This window comes from Tachypleus tridentatus, chromosome 1 (genome assembly GCF_004210375.1).
Source record: "Tachypleus tridentatus isolate NWPU-2018 chromosome 1, ASM421037v1, whole genome shotgun sequence".
NCBI lineage: Eukaryota > Metazoa > Arthropoda > Merostomata > Xiphosura > Limulidae > Tachypleus > Tachypleus tridentatus.
Window position 1 is genome coordinate 144,155,356 of NC_134825.1, and position 20,971 is coordinate 144,176,326.

The 20,971-nt window shown below is 31.9% G+C and overlaps 1 protein-coding gene across 4 annotated transcripts in view; it reads right to left on the bottom strand.

Moving 5' to 3' along the window:
* LOC143226003 (uncharacterized) overlaps window positions 1-20,971 on the bottom strand; it is a 49,298-nt gene that overhangs the window by 26,371 nt on the left and 1,956 nt on the right. For 3 of the 4 annotated variants that reach the window (XM_076456361.1, XM_076456340.1, XM_076456371.1), the window contains exon 2: window positions 8,256-9,231. In XM_076456361.1, the coding sequence (XP_076312476.1) occupies window positions 8,256-9,071 (816 nt within the window). In that variant the 5' untranslated portion in view covers window positions 9,072-9,231. Of the gene's footprint in view, window positions 1-8,255; window positions 9,232-19,205; window positions 19,290-20,971 lie in introns of all 4 variants that reach the window. The other variant, XM_076456351.1, reaches the window with a different exon arrangement.

Sequence of the window (20,971 nt, forward strand, 5' to 3'; positions counted from 1 at the left end):
AAAACAAGAAAGTCTATTCATCACTCACTCAACTCACAGGTTCAGTGTATAATTTGTATTAATGTCTACGAATGGAACAACACAGCAATGTTTTTTTTTCTTAAAAAGTAAAACATGAGACTGAACACATAGCCCAATACACACTAATGAACTAGCATGGCACATCAGACAATATCATCTATAGCGTATATCATACAATGTCTATTTTCTTTTCAGTAAAAGTTTGTTGTAAAAATGTTTTACACAAATTTATGAAAATCTAAAATATAAAAATATTTATTGTATTTTTTTGCATAAAACCTATCTCATTGTGACTAATTTGTATCAATTAACTGGTGTTAAAGATAAATCAATTAGAAAAATAAAACTCAGCATAGAATATAAGTTGTGTCCTTTTTTTTTTTCTTTAGACTCATCGTTTACCTTATAACATGTGCTTGCTTAATGACTTCACGTGGAGTGTTTTTCAGACTTTATGAAGGAATTTATAAATTTTCAATCATTAAAATTATAAAAAGCAGCCTGAATGAGGCAATCAACAATTAGATAGACCTTGTTTTTTAGTAGATCAAATAAAATAGGTGGCCTAGCTAACTAATGAATGAATATTTGCTATTAAATTCTTAACAATGTTATGACACAAGTGTAACAACTTCTTTGTTTGCCAAGTGTAATTTTATTCCTTAAAGTTGCACACTCAAACCATTTTTTTTGCACCTAAAATGTTTTTAATTAAATATCCCAACTTTATCTCACATGAACAAACCACAAGTAAGAATGTAACAATTAACATCAACCAATATTAGCTTTAGTACTGCAACCCCATTATCTGGAACAGACTTATAGTTTAACAGAGCCAACCATATTATTTAAAATATATGGTCAGGGCTCACGCTGTCGCTCGCCCTATTCGCCAATGGCTATTATTTTTGTTTTTTGGCGAAGAAAAATTGTAATTGGCAAATATACCGAAGAAACACTGTTTGTTTACAAAATGCTACACTGGTTCATTACATCGTCTTTTTAATGCAAGTATGCAGTAAGCAGATAAAAATCAATAACCTGTTTGCATTCATGCAAGGTCATGGTCAGGATCGACAAATGTGTGAAAAATTATAATCAGTGATGTCGAGAAAACCCACTTGTAGAGAAATATATATGCAAAACAGCTCGTTTGGGTTGAGAAAATATTTTACATAGAAGAGCAAACAACGTTTCGACCTTCTTCGGTCATCGTCAGGTTCACAAAGAAAGAGGTAACTGACCGGAAGCTAACCACATGTTTGAAAGGGGTTGTGTAACTGAGTGTCGGAACGTAGAGGGCGGTGTTATATGTTTGAATATATTTTTTTAAATTTTATTATATTAATACAGGTATAAAGGCGTTCCTTTATATTGGTTTATTTTGGGTTAAGTTGTTGTATAAGTAAGGCTTTTTTAATTTTGCATTTGTTTATGTTTGTTTCTTTATTTAGTATTTGAGTGTTTTCTATGGTTATGTTGTGTTAATTTGACTTGCAGTGTTTGAAAACATGTGAAGGTGACTTTTTATGTTCTTTGAATCTGGTTTCCATTTTTCTACTTGTTTCTCCAATATAGAAGTCGTGGCAGTTATCACATTGTATTTTATAAATAATGTTGGTGTGGTGTTTGTCAGTGTAGTTTTTACATAGTATAGACCTCAATTTTGTGCCTGGTTTTTGAATAAATTTTGTATTAACTGGAATATTATATTTTATTACTAGTTTTTGCCAATTGTTGGTTACTTGTCTGCTGATGTCGGGAATATATGGTATGCAGCAGTATATGGTTTCATGATTTTTTGATTCGTGAGATATATTTACTTTTGTTGGTTGATTTTGCTTTCTGTCTTGGTGTGTGCATATAATGTTTTCTATGGTTTGTGGAGGAAACTTATTGATGTTGATGAAGTATTGTTTTATTTTGTCTAATTCATCGTTAATTTTATCTGGTGAGCATAGTTTTATGGCTGTGTTTATTTGGTTTCTTAGTATGTTGAGTTTTTGTTTTGTTTCATGTGCTGAGTCCCAAGAAATGTATAGTCCAGTATGGGTGATTTTTCGGTGGATTTCTGTTTTGAATTGTGTGTCGGTTCTTGTAATTTTGAGGTTAAGAAATGATATTTGATTGCTTTCTTCCTGTTCACATGTGAAGTTAATGTTGGGATGTATAGAGTTAATGTGCTTGAAAAAATTAAGTATGTGTTCTGTAGATTTGAATCCTGCAACCGTGTCATCTACATATCTGTACCAGTATAGTGGTGGATGTAATGCTGTGTTAATTGCTTGTGTTTCAACTTGTGTCATAAAAATATTGGCTAGAACTGGTGATACTGAGTTGCCCATGCTTAGGCCATTTGTTTGTATATAGTTGTGGTTGTTGAACATGAAGTTTGTCTTTATCGTGGTGAATTCTATGAGGGTTGCTTATTGGTTGCTGGGAATGTCTATAGTTGGGTTAGGGTCTCGGATATAGAGTTCTAAGGCTATCTTGCAGGCTTCAGTGGTTGGAACTTCTGTAAAGAGGGATATAACATCGAAACTAGCCATTAAGGCTTTATGATTAAGTTGATTTAGATTAGACTTTAAATTAAAAGTCTTTGATGAATGAGCTGGCTGATGTTTCAAACATCTAACACCACCCTCTACATTCCGACACTCAGTTACACAACCCCTTCCAAACATGTGGTCAGCTTCCGGTCAGTTATCTCTTTCTTTGTGAACCTGACGATGACCGAAGAAGGTCGAAACGTTGTTCGCTCTTCTATGTAAAATATTTTCTCAACCCAAACGAGCTGTTTTGCATATATATTTCTCGTGTGAAAAATTGTTTAATCAACAGCGACCTAACGGCTTGACACGAATAACTCATTTATATGTGGTTGATTAGCGGCACAATAATTAAAGGACAACCACAAAAATTGTGATGGCTTTCACACGTGTAATTACATTATCTAATGGCGCAAGTTTAGTTTGGTGATGTTTGAGTGGTGATAGATATTTTATTAAGCAGGGCTCTCACTAGAGAGACTTGGGAGAAGTGGTCTCCCAAAACAGACCAAACCTCACCCTTCGTAAGCTCAAGGAAAAGTCATCTTATACAGACAATATTATAGAAAAAAAGAATGCTATTGACTGTAAACTTTTCCATAATCTTGTAAAATTAGAGCAAAACTTCTCCCTGATTTGCATGTCTAGAGAGACCCCTGTTTAGCAGCATGTAATAACAGTTACTTTTAATTTAGTGACTCGTCTTCCCATGTCGTTATTGTAATGATTTGTGTGTGTGAAAAACATTGAACTTTGTAACTGTGAAACTGTTGTTTTATAATAAATTTGATAAATGATAAATTCATTGAAATAAAATGTATGATAAGAACTTAGTTGTCATTTATTCTTTGACTGTCTTATTGTATGTGACTGGCTGGAGGGTTGGATATGGATCAAACCTATCTGGCTAAAACTGGCTACCAAAAAGATCATTTGGCTAATAGCCTGGCTACAGAAAAATTTAGTCCAGGGTAAGCCCTGTATGGTGGTAGTTTTCCATCTCTAAAACAGTGTTAACTTCCTTTACAGTAACACCATAAATTCTAAATTAATAGTTTCTTTTCATCACTGGCATGCACTCGGTAGAGCCATATTAAGCATTATAATGCTTAAGCTAATATCACGTGACACTAAAAATTCTTTAATTAGTAGAATTTCATAAAATTTGGAAATGAATAACGACCATCCATGTGTATAATTCTTTTTAACATTGGAGTTAGAAAATGATAATCTGCTTTGTTTGGGCTAACTAATACCTATGTATCTTCACATTCTTTCACTCAACAATTTTGTTCTTCTAAATCAGTATTCTTTAATACAAATGACAAAAATTAAGATCAACACTCTCTTACTATCAGATGAAGTTGGAGTAAAAGTTTGATATGGGTTATTCCTGTGATTTTTTGCAAGGCATGCACAATTTGAATGTTTTTATTGAATAATAACTTTGTACATGTAGCTTATACTGAGACCAAACTTGACACTTAACTGTAAGTTGCAAACATCTTTCGGATACCATATTTGAAAAAAATCCATAACAGTAAAATACATTTTTCCATCAAATACAAATAAAGTTTCCATACTTATGACGCAAAGAAAAAATGTAGTTCTTTGAAAATAGAGAAGATATTTTAAATTCCATGTTCATACATTGTCAGGTGGCATACTCTATATGTTCTACAACAAAATGAAGAAATAATAAATGTTTTGACTTGTTTATGGTGACATGAAAAGAAATGAACATAACTTATAAAACTGGTTGGTTTGCGATATACTGAGAGGACTGGTTTGCACTTTTTCTGGTTATCAAAACATCCAAGAAAGGAAGTTGGTCATCCTTTTCCCATTTAACTTTATATTTGATGGCTGAGTGAAGTTGATTACAGTTACCGAAAATTCTTTCCAAATCACTTCCTTTGATTAGCCACAGAAAATGTGCCAAACTATTGGAACCACAGAATTTTTCAAAGGTTTATATTTATAAAAGGAATTAATTTGGTTTCAAAATATTTCATATAAATGTTGCATAGTATTGGTGACAGTGGATTTTTCAATACAAGAGATAAAAGTGTCAATGGGCACAGGCAAAGTCAAGTTGATTTCAGGCAATCTTCTTTTGAGAAATTCCATGGTCTCTTCGCTGGAACGCTTGTAAATAAAGTTTCAACATCAAAACTTAACAATTTTCTTTAATTAGACAAGTATTTTAATTTTCTTTGCAAAATATAAACCACTTTGCATATGCAAAATGTAATTTTTTCAACAACTTGCTAACCATTTAGATAATGGGCATGTGACAGAACTCATGTTAAAAATTTTAGGTCTTCGGGGGCAGACTTCTTTCTGTGTTTTAGGTAAATCATACAAATAAGGTAAGGAAGAATTAATACATTTTAACTTCTGTTAAGTATCTAAGTAATCAGCACGAAGTGTACGTAAATGTTCATTGAAGTGGAACACCTTAAGTTAGGAATTGGAACTTAATTTTTCACAGACATACCCATCCATACATAGTTCGTTGACCTTTCTTTCATAAACAGTTTTGTCTAAGATAAAGATTGTTAGTTTTACCTGACTTTACAATAACGATATTGTTGTTCAACTTCAGTTTCTTTGTTTCTTCATAAAGATGGTAGGAGAAGGATGAGTCATCACTTATAGTTATTATACAATGCACTACTCATTCAATTCATTAAGAGGTTCATGTTAATGAACCAGATCATATCAATGAGTCAGATGTATAGTATGTATTAACAGGCAAATGGTGGCACTGCCTATTTAGGGTGGGACCAGACTGTTCATTAAAATGGCATTTTAAATATATCCTCAACAAGTTATCAGAACTTTATATTGTACAGTGTTTCCCTTCATAACATCTATGTAAATGTCAAATCCCAAGTTTGGACAATGTAAATATAATAGCAAAAAGTATTAACACTTCTACGAAAAGACGTTTCTAGTCCTGATTTCTCCAAGCCCGTTCCCCTGGCTGTGGTTTCGCTAGATAGTAGATAGGGACAGTGGGAATCTCGTTAATCCATTCATTAATGGATTTAAATGGCAATTTCATTTAAATACAAAATTATTAGCCTGATATTAATAACCTTTCAAGTTGCTCTGGAGCCTATTAGGCCCCACTTTTCGTAGGAGTGTTAAGTTCTTGTTTTTCTTGTTGCTGATTATTTTTAATTACATAACTCAAAAACCAAAACATTGGTGTCAACTAATTTCACCGAGATGACAGTTTCAAACAGAGTACCTGCTTTTGTAAGCATCATCTTGTACACACGCAAAACAAACACACTACTTGGGCATATAATTAGATTTGAGGATAGGTTGGTAGAGATCCTGATGGGTAACAAAACTGAATCATTGATACATGCACCCCAATCTTGGCATTGCTAGTGCACAATAATACACTGCTGGCCAAAATCTTAAGGCCAGTGAACATAAAGAAAAAAATATGCATTTTGCATTGTTAGACTCAACCACTTATTTGAGTAGAGATTCACAAAATGAAAATAAGAAAATGGAAAATAAAAATAAAACTCTTTTTTAGCATTTAATAGGGAAAATGCGAACACTATAAAATTAGCCTAAATACTAGCTGGTCAAAAGTTTAAGACCATACGGAAACGAAGTGTCAATTGCTAAACACGTAACGAAATTTAATCATTTGTGTTCAAGCATTAGCATTGTCAACATCTCCCACTGACAACTCCCGTGTTACATTGGGTAAAAACATGACAAAGGCTAAAAAGTTGACAGAGTTTGAACATGGCAGAATTGTCAAGCTGCAAAAGCAAGGTCTCTCTCAAAGTACCATCACTGGCAAGATTGGACATAGTAAAGCTGCTGTTGCAAATTTCTTAAAAGACCCTGAGAGATATGGAATGAGAATTTCAAGTGGTTGACCAAAGAAAATTTCGCCGGTATTGAGCAGGAGGATTTGATGGGTTGTCCGGCGAGACACCAGCCGATCATTGAACCAGATTAAGGCCTTTACCGACTCAGAATACAGCTCAAAAACAATAAGATGGCATCTACAAGAAGGCTTTAAAAACCGTAAACCTCTTGAAAGGTCACGGCTCCTTCCACACAAAGAAACAGCTCAGCTAAACTTTGCTGAGAAGCACCAAATATGAGACATAGAAAAGTGAATGAAGGTTTTGTTCTCTGACGAGAAAAATTTAAACTGGATGGTCCAGATGGCTTCCAGCGTTACTGGCACGATAAGGATATCCCACCAGAGACATTTTCTACACGACACAATGGAGGAGGTTCCATCATGATTTGAGGTGCTTTCTCCTTCCATGGAACAATGAAGCTTCAGGTTATACAGGGGCGTCAAACAGCACCTGGCTATACTGGCATGTTGGAGAGAGCACCCTTATTGACGAAAAGCCCTCGCTTGCATGAAAATGACTGGATCTTTCAGCAGGACAATGATGCAATCTACAATGCCTGCAGGACAAAGGACTTTTTCATGGTGAATAACATGATTCTTTTGGACCATCCAGTGTGTTCACCCAAACTGAACCCCATTGAAACAGACGTAAATTCCAAACAGTGCATGATCTTCGTGAAGTCGTCTTCACCACTTGGAATAACATTCCAGCCAGCCTTCTGCAAATGCTTGTATTGACCATGCCAAAGTGAATATTTGAAGTTATTCTCAATGATGGCTGTGCAACTCACTACTGAGACCTCTTGTTGGACATTTCATACCCTGTTAGGACTTCTTTTTGGTATGGTCTTAAACTTTTGACCAGCTAGTATTTAGGTTAATTTCATAGTGTTCACATTTTCCCTATTAAATGCTAAAAAAGTTTTTTATTTTTATTATCCCTTTTCTTATTTTAATCTTTTCAAGCTCTACTCAATTAAGTGGCTAAGTCTAACGACGCAAAATGCATATTTTTTCTTTATGTTCATTAGCCTTACGATTTCAACAAGCAGTGTACATTTAACAAGAAAAATTTTTTTAAAAAAGAAGTAAATATGAAGATGGAATTTTCACCTCCCTACATAATAGCACTTGCAAAATTTAACATATTGCACTTTTAAGCTTTTTACACTTACACGTATATATAATAACAAAGCTGTGACTTGTCTTATGCACCATATAATCCTGACATTTTTTCTTTTAAGACATTATCACTTCATACTGATCTAAACATGTCATAATAAATGCATACAAAATTATGTGAAAATATAACCTGACAGGTTATGATACTATGCAATGATACTAGGTAGAGTGTGGAACTCTGGAAATGAAAATAATAAGATTCCCTCAATGTACAGAACATTTTATCCCAATTGTTAAGCATTAACTCAATTTTATGTTCAGAAAGTATTTTTTTAAATTCATTTAATAAAAAAACTGTTAAACAAATTGCCTAATTTTGACCTGTAACTAAATGTTTAATATCTTGACTTTTTAAAGAAGTTCTTAGAACAACTATTAATTTCAAGAAACATATGAAACATCCTTAATCTCTACATAAAGGTAAAGAAAAAACGTTACAATAAAGAAAAGTATTTTTTTTCTTTCAACACAGATAATCAATACAGTACAATATAAATTTGCAAACATTGACTTTTGTATTTTTTTTCCATTTAAATAACCACAGGCTCAATAAAAATATGAAGTTACAACAATCTAACTGATGCACATTATCCTACCTCACTCTGACCATCAGAAAATGCTCCATGATGGGGACTGTCTGTCATTCTCACTGCATGATTGAGATGTCTAGTATCAGCTAAAACTAAAGGATCAGTACAGACATGACTACTTATAGCTCCAAATTCATCAGTCTCTCCAGTTACGGTAATGGGAGTGGAAGACAAATCTATTTTATTATTGGTTACTGCACAATTTGAATCACCAAATAAATCTGAATTATTTTTGCCATTATGGCCAAGAATTTCCATACAAATGCCAACATCTTCATTAATACCTGGTGACATAGTGGATGGTACTTCACGTGCATCACTTAATGTTACAGTACAAATTGAATTGGTTTCTTTGATGCAGTCATCTGTGTGATTGTCAGAATTCAGAGAACCACAAGCTGATGTTGGTATGTGATATAAAGTAGTTACCTCTTCTTCTCCACACAATTTGACCACTTTGTGTAAAGTTGAGGATTGCAAATCATTCTCATAGGTTTGTTTCTCTAATTTTGACACACCTTTTTCATCACAGTGTTTTGGCTCCATTTTGCTTTGAATGTCCTGTTTGTAACTATTTTTATAATCTTTCTCATGTGAAGATGTGAGCTGAATATTAGCTACATCATTAGCTAGACTTATCATTGATTTTTCTAGATTATCAATGGTTTTAAAAGAAGAACCATCCCAAGTTATTTTTCTGCATTGACAGCTGTCATATTTTTCATGTTCCGTATTTAATAAGCACAAACAAGATTTGTCTGAAGACATGTTTGTAACTGTCATGGTTGTCATCTGTGTAGAATGACCTTCAGATGAACCCATGACAACACAATGCTTTAGTAAGCACCTTTTAATTTTATTCTCTTCTTTCAACTGCAGGCTCAAGTTCTTTGATATCACTACCAGAAAAAAACCTTTGATGTAGTGGTAGCCGTAACAAAATCCAGGCTGTTTCCTTTGTGTTCAAACTCAATGAAGCCAACTAAGAAAAGAAAAGAAAATTATAAAACAAGATTTCTGAACAGTTTATTTTCCTTTAAAAAAAAGAAAACTAATTATACAAGACAAAAAAACACAACACACACTACTATGATACCTTATAAAATTCTAGCCATACACAAATTAATAATCAACAGTTACTATTTGTTTTTTTAAATGATAAAATAATATAAGGAAAGTATGTGAAAATATGTTTATCACACTTAACACCAGTTCTAAAACATCTTAATTTTGTATTATACCACACTACTAAACATTTCAATATAGTTTACAATGTCTACATACAACTTTTATAAAACACTAACAAAGTTTTAGTACATTACATTCAAACTTTTATTAAACTAATTTTTACATTATACCAATAAGAATAGCATAAAATCTTACCTTATAATCCATATATTAATAATATTTCAGTTTTCTTAATTCCACAGACAATATTTGAAAAAAATCTAAATTTCCCCTAGTGTGGCATGTGACACTATCTCTTAGCAACCATTGAAAAAGTATGAAATGCAGATTACTCTATAAAATCATAAAAATCATCATTGCTTAGATAAACCACATTTATAGTCCTCAATTTTATTTGGTTACAGGGCTATTGAATAGAAATTCAGACCCATTCTGCCACATCCACTTGTCACATCCTCTCTTTCAAATTTCATTAATAGTTCACTCTTATGTTTAGTTATATATTACCTATATCCAATAGAAACTAGAGGTATTCATCTATTAAATGACATGTTGTATAACACTATGTTCTAAACAGTTAAATGTCAATTTTACTTAAAGTAAGAACATCAATCCCATGAGAAAGTTAACAGCTAGTTTAGATGAACTTGTAACAACTGTTGTCACAGAATTAGGAAGCCATAATTTTGAGAGAAGGGAATTTGTCTACGTTTTGCCATGTTATTAGTTTAATTAAAATAACTAATAATAATAAAATAAAAATGTTTAAAGAAGCATGCATGCAAGCTACTTGTACAAATTATAGTAGCTCAGGGGTAATGAAATTTGTTAGCACAAAGAGAGTTGCATGTTCTCAGAGTAATTTACAGTTTATAAGTGTGCAAACAGAAGTTAGTCATGGTTCAATAGACAATAAAATTTAATTATGAACAGATGTCTACTGTTACAAACTTAAGAGCTAATTAAATTAAACAAATATGGTTTTATATTACAATATAAAATCACACAAAAAAAGTGATTTAGAATTTTTTTGGTGGTTACAAAGTAGGTTGAATTTACCAATCCTGTTTGCAGTGAGGTTAGAGAAAGTAACAAACAATCAAGCTCTACTGGAAAAAACAATGTGTGAAATGTATGTAGGAGGGTCTTACAGATTACACAAAGGAAGTTTGAGATTTTTAAGATAAGGAAAACTGTTTTAATTCTAACATGGAAATGCATTCCATAGACTATTCAAAACAAATACTCGATATACTTATGGACAAATCTTTATTTTATTAGAAATACTTTACTAAAAAATAATTTTTTGTGTGTTAAAAACTTACAATATTAAATAAAATGCTGCCAAATTTTACATAGATATATGCACTTTATTGAAAGTTAGAAGTTCTATATCTTAAAAAAAAAAGTTCATCTGGTCAGTCATGGAGATTAACCCTGTGTTGAAAGAGTGTTACTGTAAATTACTTATTATTTCCATGGAATTAACTTTGCTCTTATCACACAACATATTTCCCATGAAAGATAGTTCCAGCAAAGAAAAAAAAAAAAGAAAAAGGAAAAACCTGTTATGTGTTTGGGAAGCCACTGGTTTTGGGAAGATTGGTTGATTTTATCCATTTCCACAAGATATTTTAAGGGGGTCAAATAAGAAAGTTGTGATTGTTCATTGTTTGATACTGCTAATAAAAATAAAAGTAATTTTATGCTCACCAAGCCATTTGACTGTTACTTCTCAATATGCTATATGCAGATAGTTTGTTATCCAACAACAGCAAAGAAGGAAAAGACATAAGCTATTGAAAGCTAACCACCTGCCATAACATACACAGACATGCTTTCAATAGGTGAATTACCAACATATTACTAGTTGCACAGCATGATTTCAAGGTACTGTAGTGTGAAAAATGTTGCATAAAAAAACTGAATGATGTCTAAAACATTTTTTTTTCTAAATTTATACAAAGGCAAATTGATGCATTTTCAATTTCATTTTTATGCAAAAGTTCAAACCTGCTAAACACATTTCGATTTAAAACCACAAAAGATAACTCCCAAAAATATTAAGTAAATTACAGTACTTCCCAAGAAAAAAAAAAATTATCTGAACAAAACAGTGCTACACAAGTGAGTTTTTGTTCATATGCTACTACTCCCAGAAAAGGCTATGTGTGAATGGTGCACCCCCCTCCTATCAGTGGAGAGCTATAGTTTAGTAACTATTATATCTACGCTGTCACAATAAATAAATATATGTCAAGATGGGAGCTTTGTTCAATGCTTGTTGTGTGACTAAACATGTCTGAAATAATAAATAAACTGAACAAAAAAGCCATAATCATTTGTACACTATTTTATAAAGAAAAAACCTTGTTCAAGAGTTCGTGTATTGCTATTTTTACTAATTTATATGTTAAAATAGGTAAAATGGCCTGGCATTATGTTATTTCTACATTAAAAAAGTTAAGACGTAAGAATCTACAGCAACTTCAGATCTGATCGATAAGAAAGAAGGAACAAATAGCCTGGCCCTTGGTTTATTAGGGCTTTAAATAAATTATCACATGAAGAGATCCTAAACTATAAAAAGAATGAAAAGGCTGTATCAACCATCAGTTATTACAGTTTATAAATTTCATTGTCATTTTGTCACTATCAAATTTATTGATCAAAGGATACTTTATCAGGCATTCAAATGTGGTTAATTGCTGTCAGTTTTTAGTAACTTAGAAATAGAAAGATACCATTGTACAGAAATATTAATAAAAAATTAGAAAATATACCAGTATTATTCTCAACCAAGTCTAAAGATACTCAAAAGAAATTTCAACACAAATAAATGTCTTTTTATAAAATTCTAAATGTTGAAAAAACTACACATACAGTAAACAATGCAAATATTTTACAATACTATTGATGCAAATATTGTGCAAATTTTACAAACATTAAGCCTTCAACTTTGTGCCTATGATGTTTGCATTACCAAAAATATATCACACTGCACTTCACTATTGATATTGTTCTTACTTAAAATATCAACTGGGGTCTAGTCCTATATTTAACTTTGCTGTTATAAATTTGTTACTTGGAAATAAACAGGAAAGAGCCTACAAGTGGTTTTAAAAGATAAGATATAAACACTCCATACTGCACAAAATTACAGTGAAAAATACATAATTTCTTCAAAGTTGCCAATTTAAAAAGTTATACATGATACATTTACAAAGTTGACCTTTTAAGATTATATAATTTCATATCCACAGAGAAAATGTCACAGTTGTTTAGTAACTTTGTTACTTAGAGTTCTAATTTTTATTCAGCAAAAGGAATTAAACATGCATAGTGAAAAATTTGAAAGTATGCACCATAAAACTGTTGATTATGCAAAAATTATTTTGAACCAAAATATGCATTTGATATGTTTGTATAATTATGTTTTGCCTACCTAAACCAAAAATTAGCTTAAAATAACATTTAATATCAGCATTTAACATAATACATTTCCAACATGGAAAAAAAAAAAGGTTGTTACTTCATGTAATTACAGCAAATAACACACTTTTGAATTTCAGAAATTACTTTTAATCAGACTGGCCAGAAAACACCATTTTCTAAGTAACAAAACACAAAGGAAGTTTAAAATTGTAAATCTGGTAAGACTAACCATGACTTAACTTTTGAGTATAGATATTCACATATTGATCATGTAGTAATGTAAAAAAAATGGCAGGGCAATGTTTTTTAATAAAATTTTCCACAATTTAACTAAATTTATAGTAGCTATTCTTATCTTAAATATCTATAAACAAACTACTGTCACCTTGTATTCTTCTGAAATGTTTAATTGACAAGCAATTAGTATTACTACTATGATTAAACATGCTACATTTTGCATGAAGACATGATATATAAAAAAAATTGACAGCTTATAGACATATACACATCGTTAAAAATATCTTAAGTGAATTATTGTACATAGCCTGAAAAATTTCAAAACATGCCATGTTCCTTTTTTAAGCATAAATCAGTTCTATGAAATTCAGATTTGTAGCCCAACCTATGGTACAAGATAACATTAAGATTATATGTATATTATAAATAAAAAGTTTAAAACTTTCAAAATTAAAAATTGTTATTCAACATGTTCAGGTTTGCATCATTTTTACTATATACAGAGTTATAAATCATAAAGAGAAAATTTAATTTAAACTTCAGTCAAAATTTACCTTTTGTATATGCAACTAACAGTTAAACATCTGATCAAAAATTAACAGATTATATTATGAGCATTTATTGTATAACTACGATATCTTCCTATAGTTCATGTAGTTAGTATTAGGAATTCATGAAAAAAAATTACAGGGGAAAATCATCACACAGTTCCTTTTGCAGTTCTTGATTTGGTTAGAATTCACACTCCATGTTTTCAAGAGAATAGCTTCACTGTAAACCTAGCTTATATATATATATATATATATATAACATGATATAGTTAGAGTTCATGAAAACTCAGATGCAACTTAAAGCTGTTAAGTACAGTGTATTAAAATTCAGTTGAAACATACCAGTCTCAAATATTCTTTATCATACCTAGGAGGATCCTAATATTGAGGTAAATGCTGTTTACGAACAATTTAGAGTGAGGATGTTTCAAATCATATTACTCAAATTATCCTTTACCAAAATTCTTTAATAAAAACTCCCTTGACTGTAGATAGCTACAGGAATCTGATTTGCCTAATTTTTGTGTTTAGTTTCAGAATGAAGATACTTTTTAAGACATTTTGAGAAACATTTAAACTACCTACTTCATCTTTTCCTCACTTGTTTGATGAAACAGCCTTGACTTAGTTATCACCAACTACGATTATTTTCAATCATCTACCCCCTATAATTACGATGGTGACTTATTTTCATATTTGAATGGAATTAATGCATATTGTATCTCTTGTGACTGGAATCACTTTTCATTCTAATAGATTGGATGTATAGTTTTTGTCCAAGGGCCTATGATTTTATTTACAGAATAAATATCCCCAGAAAGAACTGAGTATTATTCAAGATACAGGCATCTGTTGGCAAAAGAATTAGCCATAAATTCACTCATTAACACTACTGTATGTAAATCACATAACCACTTGCTATTTAATTTACATGCAATCTTCTCTTCAATGACTTATGCCAGTAGTAAAAATTAGACTATGATGCCATGACTCAACAGTAAACCACATAACAATGTTTTACTTTGAGCTTAATTCTATACAGTGCCTTCATTATTCATTTGTTCTCTGCAGAGAGAGGTAAAATATTTGCCATCTACATATTCTGTTTCAACATATAAATGTTTAACTGTGAAGCTACAGAGTAATATAAGTATGATGTGTCTGAATAACACTGTAAAGCAGAAATAATACTGTTCACTTGCCAAATCCCCATTTGTGATAAAAGTCAGTGGTTGATAAATCGTATTTTCCTCCTAGCAAAGAAAACAGCAAATGCCATAGTACCCTCTCCTTTATACTGGCTTTCTATCAGGTCCCCCCATGGCCACAAATGGCTGTTGCTCACACATAAATACCACCGATTGTGTTCAATCCATACAAAGCAAAAGACACACATAGCAAACAGGTGTATTAAGATCTATGGGAAAACACAGTTTAATCACATAAAAATTTTATACTCTTGCAAGAAAAAACAAGACACAAATCTTTCTTTAAAAAAGTAAAAATTAAATAACAGCTTTTATACACCTCAAATTGTTTTGTTTTTTTCACTGTTGGTGTATCGTGTCTTGTCATTAACAGATACTGGATTTTTGAAAAATGAGCTTCCTGCTTGAGGGCATATTAAACCACCATTTTACTAAACAGAAAGATTTGACATAACGTGCAAAGACTGATCATTTCCATATGCACATAAAGCTAATGAGCATTTAGTTAAATATTAATTGTTAAATCAAGTTTTTTTGTTTAAGAACTTGGGCAATGAGCGAAAAAGTAATTTAACATTGTGAATATGCTAAACACTAGCTTACTAGTAGTGAGTAATGGGTGTTATCTTTTATTAGTACATTGTGTGTTGGTGCATAGCTACACGAAATGACTACCAAAGTACTCAAGCACCCAAAGCCTGGAGCTAAACAAAAATGTTTTCTTCAGCCTGCCAGTATACCTGCAATGAGTAGATACAGTGCTGAGGGTGGGCATGATTGTTAAAATTGTTGTTGAAAAAAACTGTCCTAGTTTTTCCCAATATAAATTATTAAAAGTATGTACATACTTTTGGTGGTGAGAATGTTTTTTCCACATCTTGTAACATAGCAAAGGGAATGTTTTCACAAGGAAAAAGAATCATCAGAATCCAAAGGAAAAATGATTATGAAAATACAAATAAACAGCACATCATATTTTTGCCATAAGAGACTGTATTCCTGCAGTCAAAGAACAAATATTCAAGATTATGTCAAATATCTTAAAGACATTAATGTAAGCAATAACAGTGACCATGAAGAACATTCAATTTCTGGCCAAAAAGAATATATACAATAACAAAATGAAAATTGTAACAAACCTATACCAAAAAGGTATTTCCAATAGGTACTTCCCTCTTCTTACAAGATTAGCTAATTTCATTCATTGCTGTCCCTATATGTGAACGTTTTATTTATACATGCCACAAGCCTTCTATCCTCCCTCCAAACTGGAATTAGTTATTCTAATGTGTACCTCTTTTAAATCATCATACATCACACCTCCACCAACAGGAACATAGTACATTCAGATGGCACATGTTACTCCCTCTATCCACCTCTACTGAACTATCACTTTGAAATCTGACAGTCTAAAATCTTGTGGAACATCTCATTTAACCAATGAGCACAATTTAACATTGCTGTAAAGTGCAGATTTCAACTGAAGGATACTTTGTCAAGCACAGCTTGCAACAAAGTAGGATCCAAATAGTGAATAATGGTGTAAAGGCTTTTGAAAAGAAAGAAATAAGAAATAGAAACTTACCCAGTTGGAGTTGCATTTAAGTATGAAAAACAGTCACCAGTGGCAAATGAAAATCAGATGAGAAAGAAACCATGATGCAGTGTAAATAAGTGAGACAAATATATTAGTTGAAGTCCTCATTTCCAAACAATGGAGTTCCCTCAAAGGCTAATGAAGAAAAGGTGAGGGAAAATGTAAGAACATTGAATCTAAAGACACCTGGAACATAGTCAGAGAAGAAAACAATAAAAGGGAGTTAACCAGTGCAACCAAAAGACAAACACAACTGATGAGGAAAAAAGGAGAAAGTTCTCAATTCAAGGAAAACTGCCTAGGAATAAAGTGCATGAACTGGCACTACAGTAAGAAGCCATACGAGCAACAGAACAACCAAGAGCACAAACCATAGTGTTTATCAGTATCAGGATGACAATAAAGATGGGAACTGAAATGAAGAAAAGGAAGGAGTTACCTAACCATCAATGTATTGGGTAGAAAGGAAAAATATGGATAAAGAAAAAAAAGGGAGTCTGAAGGAGATAAGAAGAAACAAATCCAACCCCCAAGGTACACAGCATAGATGAGAAGGAATTATGGCTGAATGCAAGATGAAACATAGAACAAAAAAAAAAGTGATGCAAATGGAGGTAAAGTAAGAGAATAAGAAATCAGATGAATGTCTTAGGTCAGAATGGTAGGTAGTAAGGGAGGACAACTTCCCTGGAAAGGATGTATGAACATAGTAAGGATATGCAAGGTAAAATTCTGAAGTTTCAGGAAAAAAAAAAAAATGGGATAAGGATGTCCAATAATAAAAAGGTCAAAAAAGCATGGGAGGAATTCTACCACATGAATGTTTAGTTGAAATACTGCAGAATAAGGTGGGTGAAGAAGAAGAAGTTGAAGCTGGAAAAGATGCAAATACCACAGTTGAGCTGGCCATTAAAATGCAATCAGAAAGACCTAACACAGAAATGTGAAGATGAGAAAAACACCCATATAAGTAATAATATGGGGGTTAGATAAACAGGAACCTGTGGAAACAATCCCAGCCAAAAGCATTAACAGCCCTAGCTAGAGGAGAAGGTAACAGGAGATTGAGAAATGTAAAGAGATCTATGTGAGGAGAATTCCATGGTCAACAAGAGAATCAAGACACCACTTCCAATGGAGAGAACGTGTCAGACCAAGAAAAACAAACTGCATTCCAACAAGAAAATCCAGACCATCACATGAATATTATGTGAGGAAGACCTAAATAAACAGATCTATTGTGTGAAAAGGAGGAAGTGCATAAATTAGGACAAGAAAAGGAACAAACTATAAAACCCTATTAATAATGGAAAGGAAAACAAAGAGCAGTATCCCAGTTGATACTAACACAAAAGCTATGTGAGAAGGAAATGAATAAAAAATGGCAAAAACCCCAACATGAGGGGAAGAAAAAGGTAACCCCCAAAAAAAGAACAAAATGTAAACAGAACACTAAATAGCTAGAAACATGAAACATTAAAAAGGTATCAATTCAAGGGTTCTACCCAAACCATGGGGGGGGGGGAAGAGACTATTAAAGAAATGAAATATAAATAACAATATTAAACTAAGAAAACAACATACCATATTGAGTCTAATCAAACAGTAAGTAAGAAAAACAATAAAGACTACTTATGAATCATAATGTAACTTGGTTTCACTATTCTAAATAAGTGGATATTATGGAATTCAAACAATTACAGGTAATAATATTAACAATAAATTTGTAAGTAAAATGCCTAATCTCTCCAAATTGGAAGACAGTGTGCCAAATGTTGAAGCATGAGGCAAGGTCCAACAAAATTCCAAACAGTAGAAAATTAAAGTCCTTATGAAGTAAGGCAGAAACTGTCTATGGAAGAATGAAAATGAAAACCATTATAAGCAAGGAAAAAAATAGATTCTCCACACTGGAAACAGAAACTACATAATGGAAATAAAAAACCAAACAATTGAAAACCAGTGGTGAAAAAAGACCATCACAATCTCCATTTCTTCTAACAGAGTCAGCAACTACAGGTGGGATTATGGACAAGAAGTGCAACAAGAGGTTAACCTTTTTAATGTTCAATCTTCAAAAAGAAAATCCCATGATGGTTTGCCTGCACCTGTGAGATAGCATCAGTTGTAGGCATGATCCCTGAAGTGGTAACATTAACCTTGGAAGGTGACTGGAATAAGTAAATAAAGCAAATTTAAAAATCAGGAAAAACCTATGAGTTATAATAAATAAAGACCACTTCATGAGTATTCCAAGTAAAAACATGAAGCAGTAGAGAATACTGAAAAAACAACAAAAACCAGAGTACAAGCACTATCAAACAAGAAGTGATAATTTAGTAAAGACACATATGGAGTCACATAGGTATACTATGCTTCTACTGGTGAAGAAGCAATGTATGATGATTTACATAGACATATTGGAATTACTTGATTCCAACAAGGAGGAGCAGAAGTCTTGTAGCATGAGTAAATAGATGAAAATAGCTCACTTTGTGAATGGAAGAAAGTACTGTATCAGAAGTTTTGCAAAACCAAGTAATAATACAAGTAGGCATTGTCCTTTTACTTTCCAAGGGAAATTAGCTTAGCATACCATATAAGATGACCCTGGATATTTTTGGGCTATTCAAATGTATTTCTTTATTGAGGTTCAATGTATAAGACCTATGTAGTCAAGCAAATCCAGGATGCTACTTTTGTAAAATATTCTGAGAAGTTATTTTCAAACTGTACTAACCTCCATTCTGGGATAATCAACACAATCTCAAAGTGTTTTCTCTTCATACTCTTCAAATACTACAGGCAGCTCAATACAGCATAGCTTAAGTCATAAATATGTAATAAACAACTTTACAAAGTGTTCATTACAGTTCAACTTTTTTCTATTACAAAAAAAATACTAATCTTAAGATATAATGATCTACTTTAAAACATTTACAAAATCAATGTACATTACAGAAACTAAATTTTCTTGATACAATGTCAGCAATATTTCAGTATTGACAGATGAAAACAATACATTTCAATTCACAAATTCCTTGATTAATTGTAACTAGAAGGCAAAATAAATAACTTCTGGTTATGAATAATCAAAACAAATGATACAATTACAAACATGTTATTGTGATGCCATAGGTGGTATGATGTCAACACACTTCTCAAATGAGCAAATGAAAGGAAAATGGAAAATGTAATGTTGGTTAAATATGCTATTTACTGAAGAGATCTTACTAGACCTCTTTATCTTTTAACCTGTGTATAAAGTGAGGGGTAAAATCAGGCATTGTTTTATGAATAAAAAGTATTGTCTTATAAACCAGCAAAAACAGCTTGTTAAATATATCAAATTAATTTTTCTCTCAAAGACCTTATATATGAATTGGAGCTGGAATTTTTATCAACAGAGCTGTCAAGAATTGAAAGTGTTGTTCTAAGATTAAATAATGACCTATACTAGCTATGACAGTGTCAATGGTTTTAATTAGCAATTTTAAAAATTAAAGGGTTTGTGTTTTTATGGACATAGAATCTAAGATGTACACACCAGAACTTGATGAAAGTACAGACCACAATGTCTACCAAAATACTGTTATATATACATTCAATTTATTTGGAATAGGCAAGTAGAAAGCCATATCTTGTTCCTGGGTGAATTAGAAGGAACAGTGGCTAATGATATTTTTGTACTTCTCACTAAAAAATTTCAGATGAAAAAAATCTCATTTGCCAAGGAACAGATGGCATAAGCACAGTAACTTGTAAAAACACTGATGTCATCAAAAGATTCACGGCTAAAAATTCCTTTGTTACACTACTTGACACTTTGTCTTGCACTGGCAAATTCAAAAGATACCAGTAATATTCCATTTCTTGTGAAGCACAAAGCAACCATGAAGAAAAACAAATTTGTAACTTCTGCCAAAACACTGAAAACATCTACGAAGTCCCATATATCTTTCAAGAAATGCTCTTGAAAACAAAGGAAGTTTCAGGCAAATGGTGGTTAATTTTCCATGATAGTATCAAGTCTTATGAGATTCTATGACAACTTGTTCTAGTGTTGATGGTTGATTCCATGCAAAAAGGACAAAAAATTTATAAAAAATCTGAAAGTTTGACTTTTTCTTAGTGACATAGTTTTTTAACAATGTGTTGAACTGCATGAATTCTCTACACAAGGTCCTCCAGAATCCCAGAATCATGCTTACAAATGTTGAACTTCATTTATAAATAACAATAAGATATCTGAAATATAAAGTTTTACTAAAAACAAAGGTTTCAAATGTATTTAGGAGGTTTTAAGAGATTATGTAAATAATATCTGAGATTTTGGGGACAAAAAGAGTTTTCCTAATCACAACATGAAATCACTTTGTGCTCAAACTAGTAGCAAAACAGTTTTTCACAAACAAATCTTTAGTAAAAATATTTCATTACAAAAAAAGATTTTTCACATACAAAATACTTATTATCTTTATTAAAAGTAAAACAAAGGATTAAAAA